The sequence below is a fragment of the Centroberyx gerrardi genome, chromosome 7 (assembly GCF_048128805.1).
Source record: "Centroberyx gerrardi isolate f3 chromosome 7, fCenGer3.hap1.cur.20231027, whole genome shotgun sequence".
Taxonomy (NCBI): Eukaryota; Metazoa; Chordata; class Actinopteri; order Beryciformes; family Berycidae; genus Centroberyx; species Centroberyx gerrardi.
The window spans coordinates 28781210-28796673 of record NC_136003.1 but is presented as its reverse complement, the minus strand read 5'-3'; the positions used below and the strand labels follow the sequence as shown (position 1 = coordinate 28796673).

Here is a 15464-nt window from a genome sequence, read left to right as displayed (position 1 = left end):
TCTGAGCTGCAGGCCCTCTCCCTTTTGGCAGCCAGTTGCCAGAGTGGTAGCGGCCTAAAAGAGGAAAGTTTAATCACCCACACATCAGTATTCACTCCAACAAACCTTAAACAGGCTTTTATGATTGTTTTTTAAGGGATTTCAACTGCTGGAGAACTCTTGACACTTTGCTAGACACCTTCATCTACTGAATCAAAGATGGTGTGAAATCAGTGGTCCAGTTTTGATGCTTTGCCCTTTTTTTCTCTCTCTCTGTCTCACTCTCTCTCTCTCTGTCTTCCATGTGTTTCATCGTGAATCTGAGAGGCCTTTTTTGTTCTCAGAGGAGCCGTTGAGGAAGATCACAAAGATCTGTGGCGGGAGGCGAAGCGAAACCCGCCGTGTGAGAACGAGTCAACTCAGAGAGGCTCTTCGGAGATGGTGGTTGGGCGCAGCGATGACGGAGTAGGAGAGTTTGTGACGAGAAGGAGGGGGGGATGGAGGGGGAGGAGGAAGGGTGGAGGAAAGCACCAAGTAGGTCGCCGAGTGTAGCGAAGGTGCACAGGGCCGCCAGGTTAGACAGCAGGGAGGAAGGGGAAAAACTGCAAGTTCCAGGAAAGGAGGAAGGTTTGTCCGTCAGCGAGGGAGAGACTCCAGACATGCCTGATGTTTGGTTACAGTAGAAGCCTCCTGGAGAGACCAGCACAGACTCCACTGATCCAGATCCTCCTCTCTGCCGCTCAGCTTCCCCTCTTCTTTAAGTGCCGTTCCTCAGGTGTAGGTAAGTCTGTTTCTTCTCTTCGTCTCTCGTCCTCTCAGGTTTTAGTTTGCGGCCTGTGGGGAGACGCTGCCTCGGACTTATACCCAGCATGCATTTGACGGACGGACGGGCGACGTGCGGGACGTGGCCCGAGCGGAACGGCGACCCAAACGAGCGCAGATGGGGTTTTTTTTTTTCACAGGATTGTTTCGAGCTGATATCAGAGAGAGATTTAGCTCCTGATTTCACAAAACGATGCAGGCAGCTCTCAACGTTTTATATTTACACGGTTTTTAATGTTGGTGCAGGTTGTCGTGTTCAACATCTGTAAGTGTCGAGGTGTTTGCTGGGGAGAGATGTGATGCAAGGCCAAAGTCTCCTCTTTCACTTTAACTATTTAACTATAACCTCCCTTTCTCTCCTCAACACACACACACACACACACACACTTCTTTTCCTTGACTCTTCCATCTTCCCTTCCTTTGGGCAGCTGCATCAAATAAAAGCATGTCCCTGCTGCATGTGATTTACCAGGTTTTTTTTTATCTTTTATGTTCTGTTTTGAACAGAATATCACTCCTTATTGAGTTTGGAGATGGAGCCAAAAAACACAAGATGGCTGCCATTTACGTTGCAGTCTTGAGTGGGAGTGGGAAACTACTTTCGATCGCTCTGTAGACGCTGCAGCAGAAGCTTTTGAGTTAAATTATCAAGAGTTGGTCTAGTATGAGGTGGGAGCTACAGGTTTGATTTGCACTGGAGTAAAACCGGCTGTGAACCATTTCTCTCCTGCGTACATTGAGGTTTGCAGTACATGTGGAGCATGTGGGGTGAGGTGTGTGTGTGTGTGTGTGTGGGTGGGTGGGTGGGTGCAGGTGTTCTCTGTGACTCCACATACAGGGAGTTGAAGTTGATCGGTCAGTGATCAGACAGTGGAGAGATCATCAGGTTCGTACAGGAAGGAAAATGAACTGTGTCAGTCAGTCGGACCACGTGTGAGATGGTTTTCCTTCCTGTGCAACACTCCACCATGATGAGGGTTTAGATCATCATGTTCCCACAATGCTTCTGTGTGCCGTTTATTAACTGCAGCTACGATAATGTGATAACCACCGGTTTACGAAAACCATGAGAATGGAGAGAGTTTCATTCTCAGGTCGGGATGAAACGTTGCTTCCTCGTGTTCATCTGGTGTTGATATTAAAGTAAAGAAGATTACATTCTCTAAGATGTTGCTATTTTATAAGGAATATATTAAATATAAGCTAGTTTAATTTAGTAAGTGTCATTTTTCAGATGCTGGGTCACTCATTTTGGATGAAACTCTTCAAATTTTATGTCTGTAACTTCCCAGAATGCATCTTTAGCTGTTGTCAGGGCTGGAAAGGTCGTTCTCCAAATGTAATCCGTTACAGATTAGCATTTACTTTTTTAAAATTTGTAATTAGTAACGTAATCTGCTGCATTACACCAAGTCAGTAGGAGTAATTTTGGGATTACTTTGCCTCCAAACTTGAAAAATGTAATATTAAAAGGAAAAATATGATTACACTTCATAGCTGTGATTAACCATTATCTCAAGGGATAAAACTTTATGGTTTTGTTCTTGATCTCATAATCTAATTTCCTCTTCCTTTCTCCTCCCATTCTGAGCAGCACATGTGACCTGAGCACTGTGTTAACTGACAGATCATGAATCCATTACTCACCAACTGACTGTTTGTCACCAAGACTATGAAGGCTCTTGACAGAGAAACTTTATGTAAAATTTGTAAATATGTTTTTGTATGTCTGAGGTCCTTTTTATCAGAGATAAAACTTACAGTACTGACCTATTTTTTTATTCAAAATAGTTTTATTTTTGTTTTATCAAATGAAGCCCAACTTTCACATTTTCAGCCCTAGCAAACAAACTAAAAAAGTTAGTTTGCTAGTTTGAAATTTGAGCGAAGAGAAGTTGAATAACACGTTTTGAATGTATTGTAGCGTATCGCCCCCTGTACACACACACGTTTCATTTGTGTTGGATTTCTAGTGCGTTTATGGCTGAAAGATTTAAATATTGATACATTTTTGTAATGCAATGACAGATTTAAATTAGTTTTTGAAAAGAAAAAATACAAGACCAAGATGGCATGGCCGTAACCAGGGTCATTTCACTCAATTCGAGATGTAAACTGAACCTACGATTCACATAACACTAGTAAATATTCCTAATAGATTGGATATAATCGCCTATTTATCACAATAGATGTTTTTGATGTTAAAGGTGGTGTCCGGACTGATTGGGTTGAATTGCAGGTGAATGGACTCCAGCAGTGACATCATCATCCTGTCTCGTCCTCCTCAGGTGAACCATGGAGGTCTCTTGGTTCGGCTGGTTCCTGGCTGGCCTGGTCTTGGTCTCCCTGGTCCTGCTGGCCTCCGTCTGCCTGGACTGCGGGAACAAAGGACCTCTGGGTGGGACGGCGTTGCGTCACATCACACGTCTGCAGTGTCGACACGTGGTTAACGCCTGCCGCGCTTTTCGATAACGAGCCTCAATGCTGCGACACGCGGCTGCGAGGGGGCAGTTTAACTCTGATAAAACTGATAGGCAATATTTTGAGCTGATATTCAGAATCTTTAAATTTGACCATGTTCATGCTTAAAAAAAACATAAAAAATCAAAGTTTTACTGTCATCAGGGTGGAAAAGCCTCTGAAACAACATTAGAGCATCATGGGACTAAAAGTCTCCACTGAAACAATGAATTATTCTTAATGAGTTTTTAATGAATTTATCTCCTTCTTCTCTTTCTTCTTCTTTGTCTTCTTCTCCTCATTTTCCTTATTCTTCTCCTCCTTCATCTTCTACTCCTCTTTCTGCTTCTCCTTATCCTCCTTCCTCTTCTCCTCCTTCTCATCCTCCTTCTTGTCCTTCCCCTTCTCCTTCTCGTCCTCCTCCTCATCCCCTTCTTGTCCTTCCCCTTCTCCTTCTCGTCCTCCTCCTCATCCCCTTCTTGTCCTTCCCCTTTTCCTTCTCGTCCTTCTTCTCCATCCCCTTCTCCTTCCCCTCCTTCTCCTTCCCCTTCTTCTCCTTCTCCTCCTCCTTTCCCCTTCTTCTCCTTCCTCCTTCTCCATCCCCTCCTCCTTCTCCTTCGCTGCCTTCTACTTCTTCTCCTTCAACTAATCCTTCTTCTTTTCCTCCTTCTCTTCTCCTTCATGCAAACTGGTGTGGCATTTGATCAAAATGTCTCATTAGAACCAGTTCAGGTTAAGGTCTTCCCATAGACAAGCAGTGTAGTATTGATCAATTCTGGAACAAATATGTAATCAATCAAACTGCATCATGTGGACGACACTGACCGGACCCGATCTGATTTTTAATAAAAGACCAATATCAGCTCATTTTATCAGTCTAACCATAATTTTAACCATAGAAAAAAAAAACCCAGAAAGGTCTATAATACTAAAAGGCTTTTGTATTGATCCCTGATAAAGTGGAATCACCTCCAGACTCACCATTTGCTCACTTAGCATTAAACCTTGATGATTTGGGATGTGTTTAAAAGTACATCTCTATATATTTAGCAAATACAAAGTCAGTTTTCCTCCACAGTCACTTTAGACTAGTTTACACAGTCCTGCAGCCCCAAACCCCCAGGAACAGCAAACTGGAGTAAAGTGATGCTTTTTAACTGTTTTCTGTTTTGTGTTTCCTCAGTGTCCATCAGGCAGGGCCACGCTTCAGAGGAGTACATACCGTAAGAGCTTTACTCTCTTTACTGAGAAGGAAACTGAATGACAGATACTGCAGATACACCAAGGATACCTCAGTCTCCTCCAACACAGTTAAACACACAGGGTTTGGATGGGGAGAAGTGTTTACTACACCAGAATGATTTTTATTTTCCCAGTAAACGCTGCTTCTCCTTGTGTATCTATGATGCATTTCACACAGTGTGCATTGTTTCAAAGATACACCAGCTACCTTTTTGTGTTTGTAATGACAATAATTACTGTGTTCAGCTCATTAGGCGGCAACGTGTTTGTTTTCCAGCACTCTGACTTCAACATTAATCCATCAAAACAGTCAAACTCTGAACTTAGCTGAGCCTGGAATGGATGAATTCACCACAGACATTCAACTGACTCTATGATAACTGAAAATAGCCTAAATGGCTTGAAAAATTACACAAACAGTAGAGAAAAGAAAGATTTGGTCTTGAGAAAATCAATGATCTCTGTAGCCAATAGTGATCAATCCACACAGGGATGTGCAAGCCAAAAGAAAAAAAAAAGTGAAACATCATATTCTTACAATAATTTAGACTGCAATAATGTTCAAAATTGTCAGTGACACATGAACAAGTCAGACAGTTCCCATAGTAAAGACTATAAGTATTGTGAACTACTTCTAATTAAAATGAGCTGTGGTAACCGCACATCTGACAGTTTTAGAGCCGCATGAGATGATGAGTATGAATGATGAATGAAGCGCCGGCAGCTGAACTCTGGGTAATGTGTCTCTCCTCTCCGCTCCGCTCAGGTCCACTCGGTTCGGGCTGATCCATCCATGTGAGTCAGAAACACTTGATGTGCTTTGGAAATCGGTTTCTTCCTGATATCATGTTTGTGGGACGTAATAGTTCAACAAGTACAGGTTCAACATGATGGGATACATAAACTACATGTAGGAAAGTCACTTTATGCTGCGTTCAAGTCCCGTGGGAAAACCCAGCGAGGCCGTCGAGACGCCATGATTGTAGTTTTCTGTAGACTTTAACACACATGAATCTAGTGAGCGATACATTCGTGTTCCAGGGCAATCCATGGTGAAGAATTAATATGATTTGTATTATTTTACCATCTCTGGATTCTGCAGTCATAGTGGTGATGATGATGATGATGATGATGTCGTCTCTGTTGAATTACAGACCAACCTTCTATTGACGCGAACTCTATCAATCGTCCCTCCACCCTGCTTTCACCTTTGTGAGTTTCTTACACACACACACACACACACACACACACACACACACACACACACAGCTCACTATCAGCAGTATTAAAGTATATACTGATTACCTCGAGGCTCATAACTCGATCTTTAAGCGTCTCCTTCCCTTGACGAGCGAAGTGAGCTCGGTGCAGTCTGGTCCAGCTGCGGTCTGACAGCAGCTTGTGTTTCTGTTTCCTCCCTCAGCTCCCCCTCGCTGGCTCCTCAGCGGCATCACTCCTTCACCCTGACAGAAAATGGTGAGATGTCTCCTTCTCTTTTGGCTGGTGTCTCAGTCTTCTGTCCGTCACTTTCTGTCCCTCCACCCTGGTTCATGGTATGTGGGACTTTCTGTCATCATGGCGTCTGTCTGTCTCTCTGTCTGTCTGTCTCTCTCTCTGTCTGTCTTTCTCTATCTGTCTGTCTGTCTGTTGTCTGTCTGTCTGTCTCTCTCTCTCTGTCTGTCTCTCTGTCTGTCTGTCTGTCTGTCTGTCTCTCTGTCTCTCTCTCTGTCTGTCTGTCTGTCTTTCTCTGTCTGTCTGTCTTTCTCTATCTGTCTGTCTGTCTGTCTGTCTTTCTCTATCTGTCTGTCTGTCTCTCTATCTGTCTCTCTGTCTGTCTGTCTGTCTGTCTCTGTCTCTCTCTCTGTCTGTCTCTCTGTCTGTCTGTCTGTCTGTCTTTCTCTATCTGTCTGTCTGTCTGTCTGTCTTTCTCTATCTGTCTGTCTGTCTCTCTATCTGTCTCTCTGTCTGTCTGTCTGTCTGTCTTTCTCTATCTGTCTGTCTGTCTGTCTGTCTTTCTCTATCTGTCTGTCTGTCTGTCTGTCTTTCTCTATCTGTCTGTCTGTCTGTCTGTCTTTCTCTATCTGTCTGTCTGTCTCTCTATCTGTCTCTCTGTCTGTCTGTCTCTATCTGTCTGTCTGTCTCTTTCTGTCTGTCTCTCTATCTGTCTCTCTGTCTGTCTGTCTGTCTCTCTATCTGTCTCTCTGTCTGTCTCTCTGTCTGTCTGTCTCTGTCTGTCTCTCTGTCTGTCTGTCTGTCTGTCTGTCTCTCTCATTTCTCCAAACTGAGGCTCATGTTCTTGAAACAGAGTTGTCACTTTGCAAAACAAAACTGCAACACTGCAAACTGAAGAGTTGCTTTCATTTCAGATAACATCTTTATAGAAACCAAACACTGACATCAAAACAACACATACGTCATTTATTCATTCGATCTCTTTTTTTTTTTTAATCAGATTTTATCTATAATTTGAAACAATCATTTACAGTAAACAAAACATCTGTTCCTCGAAATTTTGGAAACACTGTATGTCCACACTCAGCACTTTATAACACAGCATGTAATAGTTCATGGTTTCACATAATACATTTGTCAGTTTTGGTAAAGTCATGTTTTACATGTTTGTTTATGTGTGATACAGTATAGTAAGGCACAATTTACTTCAAAAGAAGCTGCAAACAAATTTACTGTTGTAACCAACGACTTTATTCCTCATCAACCCTTTCATCTGTCAGGCAGAGGGTTTATGGGTTATGTAGTTTTGTAATTTGTGCGAAAACGATGAAAATGTATTATTAGACTATTAGTTAAAGGCAGGGTATATTATAAAGAGTTTAGACCACTGTGTGAACTATTTTGAGAACATGGACCTTAGTTTGGAGAGTTTTGTGTGTAGCGTTTGGAAAAATGTTAAATGTAGTTCAGTGTTTTGTGTGAAAATAAAGAAAATGTTCAGTTAGTTTTGTTCACTGTTTTGAGTTTAGTTTGGAGAAATGTGTCAAATCAGTTGAGAAAAACTGAAACTCCAGAACAATACATGATAGAAACTGATATAAACCCCTATAGAGTAGATGAACTGATTCGAATTTGGAGCACCTTACTGCATAAATTTGCATGTTAATGAGCAAAAACTGATTTTCCTGAAACTACTGTAACTTAACACTTTAAGATACAGAGTTTGTATTAATACCAACCATGTGTTATGTGTTGACAGAGAGATATTTTCTAATTAATGTATTGATTAGTTTAATTAATGACCTCATTAGCATACTGGGTTATGTTTAATATATGGCTGGACATTAGACAGCTCAAGTGTGTCTTGTCTGTCGTTCTCTGACTTTCTTTTCTCCTTTAGTCTCCCCTTTTTCTTGTGGACTTTAATGAATGAGAAAAATGAGAAATGAAATGTTTGATGCAGTTATCTATTTGCAGATGATAACTCTTTCTCAAACAATCATGTAATTGTGTCTTTGAAAAATCTAATAATATGGCATTTATTTCCTACAGAAAGTAATCCAAGTTATGAGAATCCTGCAGACGGTAAGCTGAATTTGCTTTGAATTGCAGTGACAGATAAGATTAGGTCACCGTACTGATCACAGTGTAACCAGGAAAGTGTCTCACAGACATGAAGACAGTTTGTAAGGGTGCAGAGTCCTGGAGGTTCTTGTGTTGCTCAGTCAGGACACGTCAGCAGGGACACCGGATCAGACCTGCTGGTTACAAGGCCACCTCACCGCCCCGTTACAGAATGTTTAGACACAGACTGGCTGATGTGGTGTGAACAGGATGACATTCATCCAGAGATTAAAGAAAAAAGAAATCAAGTCAAAGATCACACTTACATCTTTACTGACTGAAAATATCTCTGGTCAAAATCGCTCCAGTTAAAGGTGCTGTGTGTATCAAACATCAGCATGTCATTGTCAAATTAACTGTGATATTAATACCTTGGTATAATTACTGTAAACAAATGAGACCTCGGTGGAGACGACCGGTCGCCTCTATCTCACACCGGTGGTACTGATAATGTTAGTGTTCCTCAAAATAAAGACTACATTTCCCATGAACCCCTCTGCTTCCCATCACAGTGAGGATGTGGCAACAACAGTGTAAAATGCAGCGTAGAGGCTGCCAGTCTTTTCTGTGATCGTCTCGTTTGTTTACACTAACAAAGTACAGAGACGATGAAATACTGCTGGTAATTCTATTCTCTTCCATAATAGCAGTAGAGTCTTGGCTCTCTGGTTTCTAAAGATAATAATTTGGACTGGTATTCTACTTTACTTCTACTGAGTTTTAACGTTAGGAGCGCTCACTGACACCATTAAAGGGCTTGATTGACAGATAGACTCCGCCTACTGCAGCATGTATTTGTGATGTCATTCCATTTGATCTGACACGGCCATCTTGTTGTGCAGGACCGGAGTACGAAAACGAGAGCGATGGAGAAGAGCCGGGCTATGTGTACGTTTCCTTTCTTTCTTTCTTTCTTTCTCTCTTTCTCTTTCATTGTTTCCCCCCCCATGTTTTTAGATGGCCGGTGCGTCTGACCCCGTCCTCCCCTTCTCTCTCTCTCCTCCTCCTATAGAAAAGTGCTGCCTGATCCGCCCAAAGTTGAGATTCGTCAGTCCAGTCAAAGTCTCGCCTCGACTCACAGTTCAGGTACAGTTTGGCTGAAGAGTTTCACTCCAAAATGAGACTTTTTGCACATTTTCTTGTGCTACAAAATTAGTTCAAAATACATTTATTCAAGATTTTTTGATGTAAAGAATTGTACAAATTCCAATAACAGAAGATTTTAGTTTGTGCAAAAATATTCATCCTGTTTACTTACTTGCAAAAACATTTAATGGCATGTGTGTGATTCATATTTAATCTTTAGACAATAATAAGACATTTTCTTTTCCATTTTACCTGTCTTGCTAGGAAACCTTTAACCAGGTCACTTCAATGCTTCTTAACAGTTTTATGATGGGAAACAGAGAGGATCAGCTGTGTCTCTAATGGAGTTAATGTATTTGGTTCCAGTTGCTGGAGTTTCAAAGAAAAACTAAACTTTCATACTTCCAACACTATGTATGAAAGCACAGAGGCTGCACTTTTTTAGTGTTTTTTTTTTCTCTCCAATTTCCTCACTGACGTCCACAGAAAAAAATAGAGAAGAGAAAATGCAGATAGTGCCACTTCTGTATCCACTATTTGGAAAAAAAATGGCATGGCATGAGTAAAGCACATAACGGGTTGCTATTAATGTGAAGTGTCAGTTTAACAACTTAGGTTAGGTTTTGGAGGATGAAGTATTAAATAATATTAAAAGCATTAGATAAATATGTCATGTGAATAATGAAGTAATGCTGTCGCTGTCATTTCACACCTGACATGATGTGCTGTTCTCTCTCAACAGTCGATGTAGAGCCGCACTATGTGAACGTCGACCCAAGCATAGAGCCGGGTGAGTGATTTATAATGTGTGGTAATGTTAATGTTAATATAATGTTAATGTTAATGTAATGTTAATGTTAATGGATCCTCAGTCTCCCAGCAGAACCAGCAGCTGCACCTGAGCAGCTGAACAGGTTTCAGTTTGAAGCGATATTTTTTTGCTTTTGGCAGAACTTTTTTTTTTTTTTTTTTTTACTTTTTAGCACAAATGCTGCCTGACTGAGTTTGTGAACAGCCAACCGATAATATAGTCTGTGTAGCGATGCCAAATTTATCATTATTTATTATAATCATTTATGATATATTATTATTTTGAAAACCCACTCCAAAAGGTGGGACCAAGTCAGATTTTCACATGTTCTAGTGTTGCATGTTTATATGACCTGTAGTTATTATTAGAGCTGAAACCCTGTTGTATTTGTCCTTTTTGTTTGTTTTGATTGTGTCTTTGAAAAATCTAATAATATGGCATTTATTTCCTACAGAAAGTAATCCAAGTTATGAGAATCCTGCAGACGGTAAGCTGAATTTGCTTTGAATTGCAGTGACAGATAAGATTAGGTCACCGTACTGATCACAGTGTAACCAGGAAAGTGTCTCACAGACATGAAGACAGTTTGTAAGGGTGCAGAGTCCTGGAGGTTCTTGTGTTGCTCAGTCAGGACACGTCAGCAGGGACACCGGATCAGACCTGCTGGTTACAAGGCCACCTCACCGCCCCGTTACAGAATGTTTAGACACAGACTGGCTGATGTGGTGTGAACAGGATGACATTCATCCAGAGATTAAAGAAAAAAGAAATCAAGTCAAAGATCACACTTACATCTTTACTGACTGAAAATATCTCTGGTCAAAATCGCTCCAGTTAAAGGTGCTGTGTGTATCAAACATCAGCATGTCATTGTCAAATTAATTAATTACTGTAAACAAATGAGACCTCGGTGGAGACGAGCGGTCTCTATCTCACACCGGTGGTACTGATAATGTTAGTGTTTCTCAGAATTGAGATCACTTTTTTTTTTTTTTTTTTTACTTTTTAGCACAAATGCTGCCAGACTGAGTTTGTGAACAGCCAACCGATAATATTGTCCGACTCCATATTGTCTGTGTAGTGATGCCAAATTTATCATTATTTATTATAATCATTTATGATATATTATTATTTTGAAAACCCACTCCAAAAGGTGGGACCAAGTCATATTTTAATGTTCTAGTGTTGCATGTTTATATGACCTTTAGTTATTATTAGAGCTGAAACCCTGTTGTATATGTCCTTTTTGTTTGTTTTTTCATTTATTTTTCTCTTAAAAAAGAATATATATATATATATATTTTTATTTTCTTCATTTCATTTTTTTATTCTATTTTTTCAGTAACACTTAACATTAAGTGTTCATTAACTAATGTTAACTAATGCATTTGCTAACATGAATTAAACATGAATAACAACATTAAAAGAGATTAGTTAATGTTAAATGCACATGAACAGCTGCATTAATTAATGTTGTTATACATGTTTGTTAATAATGTTAACTAATGTGTTTACTAACATGAATTAAGCATGAACAGTGACATTAACAAAGATGAGTTCATATTAAATAAACAATAAACAACTGCATTATGTAATGTTGTTATACATGTTTGTTAATGCCAATGTATTGTCTAAACAAACAATACATTGGCATTAACAATCAGGTATAACAACATTACTTAATGCAGTTGTTTGTTGTGCATTTAACATTAACTAATCTTTTTTAATGTTGTTATTCATGTTTAATTCATGTTAGTAAATGCATTAGTTAACAGTTAATGAACACATAATGTAAAGTGTTTTTTCTTAATTTTTGATCTTATTTTTAGTTTTTTAAAGTGCTGTAGCATCACTGTCTTCTTCCTCCCTCCTCCTCAGATGATAGAGACTATTTGAATGTGGAGCTGCCGCAGACTGCAGGTGAGTTTGGAAACACACCGACAGCAGCGACCTCTCGCTCACCTCAGGGTACTTTAATCCACTTTAACGTGCTTTTGGACTTTAACGCCTGATGTTAGAGTGCAGCTGAATCTACGTCTTTGCTGGTGTGTCAGAGGGTCTAATGAGCCTGATACCTGGAGACTTGTGGGTCTGAAACTTGGCCCAGGTGGAGGTTGTGGTCCCTGCTGGTGTCACTGCCACATGCAGCACTATAGTCCATATAGCATGTACACCCAATAGAACAACTCCTTTTTATAATGGATCTGAGGCTGACGACCGGTTCAGGGACTTGACTCTGACTTGTACTTTGATGACTTGAAAAGGTTTCTATAGTCTTGACAAAAGATCTTGTGTTTGTGTAAATGACTAAATGGAATTTAAATAGTTTTCTGAATTTGTATGGAACGACTGAATTTACTGAAGTTGAAACTGATTATAGAAATCAAACTCATGATGCTCTTACTAAGTCTTTATCCTATTAAAACAACTAAAAACAACTGACTCGACTTGGTGTTCTACATTTAAGACTTGGGACTTGACTTGAGACTTGTGCCTGACTTGCGCCTCGAGCAAAGTTGACTTGGTCACACCTCTGCCACTTTGTTCCCTCTGGACCAATAGAGAGAGAGAGAAGTGAGACCTCAGAGTTCAAAGACAACCTGCGCAGGAAACATGATTTCACCATCAAGTATTCATTATCGCTCCTACAGTTTAAGCTTGTTTAAGTTTAGGGTCTGTTTTGTTTTTTTTTGTTTTTTTTTTAGATTAAAATTGCATTGTAATCTCAGAAGCATGCTACTTTATCACTGCAAATACTCATTTAAAGGAGTAATCTGTGACCTCTACTGGCAACCAGAGGGAACTACGATTTGAAAGCCAGAAATTTATAAAGAAATTTAGAAATTTAAGTTATTGCTGCTGTGACTTTTGAGTTCCATGTGGTGTCGGATGTCAGTATTGGTATCGATCCGTCTTCTTTCTCTCCAGCAGCAGCACTGAAGTGGACGGGTGCAAATGACAAGGAGAGCGATGATGACGATGATGATGATGATGATGATGATGATGATGATGAAGAGGGGAACTATGTCAATCAACCAGCGGTAGGTTCGAATATAAACTCACTGATGTTTCACACTTTTCTTCTGCAGACTGAAGGACTTTGGCCCAATTGCTCAGTTTTTCTTTTTTTCCTTTCAGATGATGGACGACTAGCCCCACTGCATGATGGGACAGACGGGGGGGAAGGGGGGAGACGAGGGACAAGGGAGTGACTTGCGAGCGCCTGACCGTGATCTTCTCAACTGTCATCTTGCTTGTTGTATCTCCACCTTTTTTTATGTTGGATAGAAATATAGAATATAGGTTTAGAAATCGCTGAACGACTGAGACAAATCACTGAGGATGCACCGTGAAAAACTGAAAAGACATGAAGAAGAAGAAGAAACTGTCGCAGCTTCGTCTTTAAACCAAGGAAATAACTAGAAAAGGAATAAATTCAGCTGCTCTTGGAGACCGATGGATGCTCTTCAAGACCTGAATATATATTTAAAAAAAAAAAAAAATCATGCTTTTCAGTTTGCCAATGAGAAGTTTCAGTTTAAGGCTTCTTAGAGCAGGAACGCTGATCTCAAATACTTATAGAAGCTTTTGTCAGCCTCTTCGGTACGAAAAAACTGATTTGAGATCAGCACGCAAAACAAGTTTTTAGTTTGCTGATCATCACTTGTCTGCAGGGCTTTTTTGTTTATGTTTTGAGCTGCTTGGGACCCTGCGATACTTTGTTCACTGAAGCTGTGCTGACATAAATGGAGTAAGGTTGAACTCCCAATTTCCAGCCGTGCAAATGGAAAAGTGGATGAGTTTAGAAGACGCAGACGACTCCCAACAGGACACGGAAGCTGTGGTAATTCCTCTTCGGTGCGGCTGTTCTGGGGTCAGCGGAGGTGATGTCGTTCCCGCTCTTATTCACTCTACTCAGTTTTGATTCTGTCACGTCAAAATATTACAAATAGTTCAAATTCTATCATTTTTGGTTTGTTTTTTTTGTCATTTTGATCAGCGTGCGACAGTCTATTGCAGTTAATATTATGGGCTAACAGTTTATTTTATAGTGTAGAGGTTTCCCTATCCTCCACAGTATACATCTTAATATTCTGAAATGATACGTATGAGCTTTACTATGGATTTGCTGACGACTCCTGAGAATGTCTGAACTCACAAATAATTTTTTTTTACACGGTATTTATGTTGTTACCACGGTTACTGCTGTCTCAACCGAAACCGTCCATATTTCAACTGTTTGAACTAGAACTGTTTGGTTTTTTTCCCCCTAATAACTACAATAAACAAAACAAAATTTTAACAAAATTTCTACACGCGTACTAAGTTTCATTCCTTTAGTTATCAGCCAATTTCTTTCTCTTGCATTTGTAGGAAAGTCTTTTGATTATTAACTTGACTATTCATCTTAATGTCAGTTATTTTTGCAGCTTGAGATCTGTGTTGAAAATCTCAAGAGTTAAAGTATAGGTTCGGGGATTTTGGACCTATATATAATTTGATCCCTGTAGTTTGTTTTTTTTTCTGCCTCCAATATTCTCTGTGGGTCCAAGTCCTACAGTTATGCAAGAGACACATTATATAGAGGTCCAAAATCACTGAACTTATCCTTTAAGTGACTTGCAAGGGTACAGTAGGCTCACCTGAGACATTAAAGGTGAAGAGCAAAAGGGTAAAAAAAAAAAAAAGTTAACAGTACAGACACTGATGGCGGTGCTGTAATATTATGGGGTTTCTTTTTGTGGTTTGAATCCACTCATCTCCTGTTAATAGGGAGGGAAATTCCTCATGTCACCATCAAAATGAGTTGGATGGTTTGCACATTTCATATCACACAACACGAGGTGCGACTCCACCTCTGCTTCCTGTGACATGATCGTTCTCTCACGGTCCGCTCCAGCTGTGTTTATCTGAACGCTGTTAAGCCTTTGCAAAAAAAAATTAGGTTTCATTTGAGAGCTGATGTGCCTCAAATGTCGCAAAATGTCTGAAATATGAAAGTTCAAGCCTGTTACTGGCTTATGGGAAAATGAATGATGAGTTAACACTTTTTCTCCCTGTGTTGACATGTGACTGATAGGCACTAACACTAGCCTTTATAAAACCTCTTTGGCTTCTACTATGTTAGCATTTTGCAAATCAGATGTTTACAACAAGACAGCAATGGATAACAAGCTGACATTATCTAAATGCAAAATCAATATCTGATTGACTCGTTTAGAGAATGTGGATCAGTGGTGAAATGATCAGTTCCCAGTCAAAATTTGCACAGAAATTAACCGTCTATTCAATTCTGTTGAGATGCTAAGTTGTACGTTTTAGAAACACAATCGGCTGTTCACAGAGCGGAGGACTTCCAATATGGCCGCCAGAGGATGTGTTATGTCACCTAAAGCCCGCTACAGTTTGACCACATGTGAAACGTTCAAAAGCACCAATGTTTTACGACGTCTTAGTATCAACAAACAACTTCTGGGGACATTGCTTG

General features: G+C 40.0%; 1 protein-coding gene across 2 annotated transcripts; it reads left to right on the top strand.

Moving 5' to 3' along the window:
- Positions 1-537: 537 nt before the first annotated feature.
- LOC139908206 (uncharacterized) lies at positions 538-14319 on the top strand. 2 transcript variants are annotated; one of them, XM_078284406.1, is made up of 14 exons: positions 538-760; positions 3090-3199; positions 4445-4484; positions 5270-5298; positions 5658-5715; positions 5927-5979; positions 8008-8040; positions 8922-8967; positions 9092-9165; positions 9908-9955; positions 10431-10463; positions 11855-11896; positions 12908-13017; positions 13115-14319. In XM_078284406.1, the coding sequence occupies exons 2-14, from the start codon at positions 3097-3099 to the stop codon at positions 13127-13129; spliced, it is 684 nt and encodes a 227-aa protein (XP_078140532.1). In that variant the 5' UTR covers positions 538-760; positions 3090-3096; the 3' UTR covers positions 13130-14319. The 2 variants fall into 2 exon arrangements, with proteins under 2 accessions (XP_078140532.1, XP_078140531.1); XM_078284405.1 differs by having other exon boundaries at positions 12905-13017.
- The last annotated feature ends 1145 nt before the right edge of the window (positions 14320-15464 follow it).

Excerpts from the sequence above, each read along its gene's own strand:
- LOC139908206 (XM_078284405.1), top strand. The coding sequence starts at position 3,097 with ATGGAGGTCTCTTGGTTCGGCTGGTTCCTGGCTGGCCTGGTCTTGGTC. Across the intron at positions 4,485-5,269 it reads GCTTCAGAGGAGTACATACC|GTCCACTCGGTTCGGGCTGA; the intron begins GTAAGAGCTTTA and ends CGCTCCGCTCAG. Across the intron at positions 9,956-10,430 it reads CGACCCAAGCATAGAGCCGG|AAAGTAATCCAAGTTATGAG; the intron begins GTGAGTGATTTA and ends TATTTCCTACAG.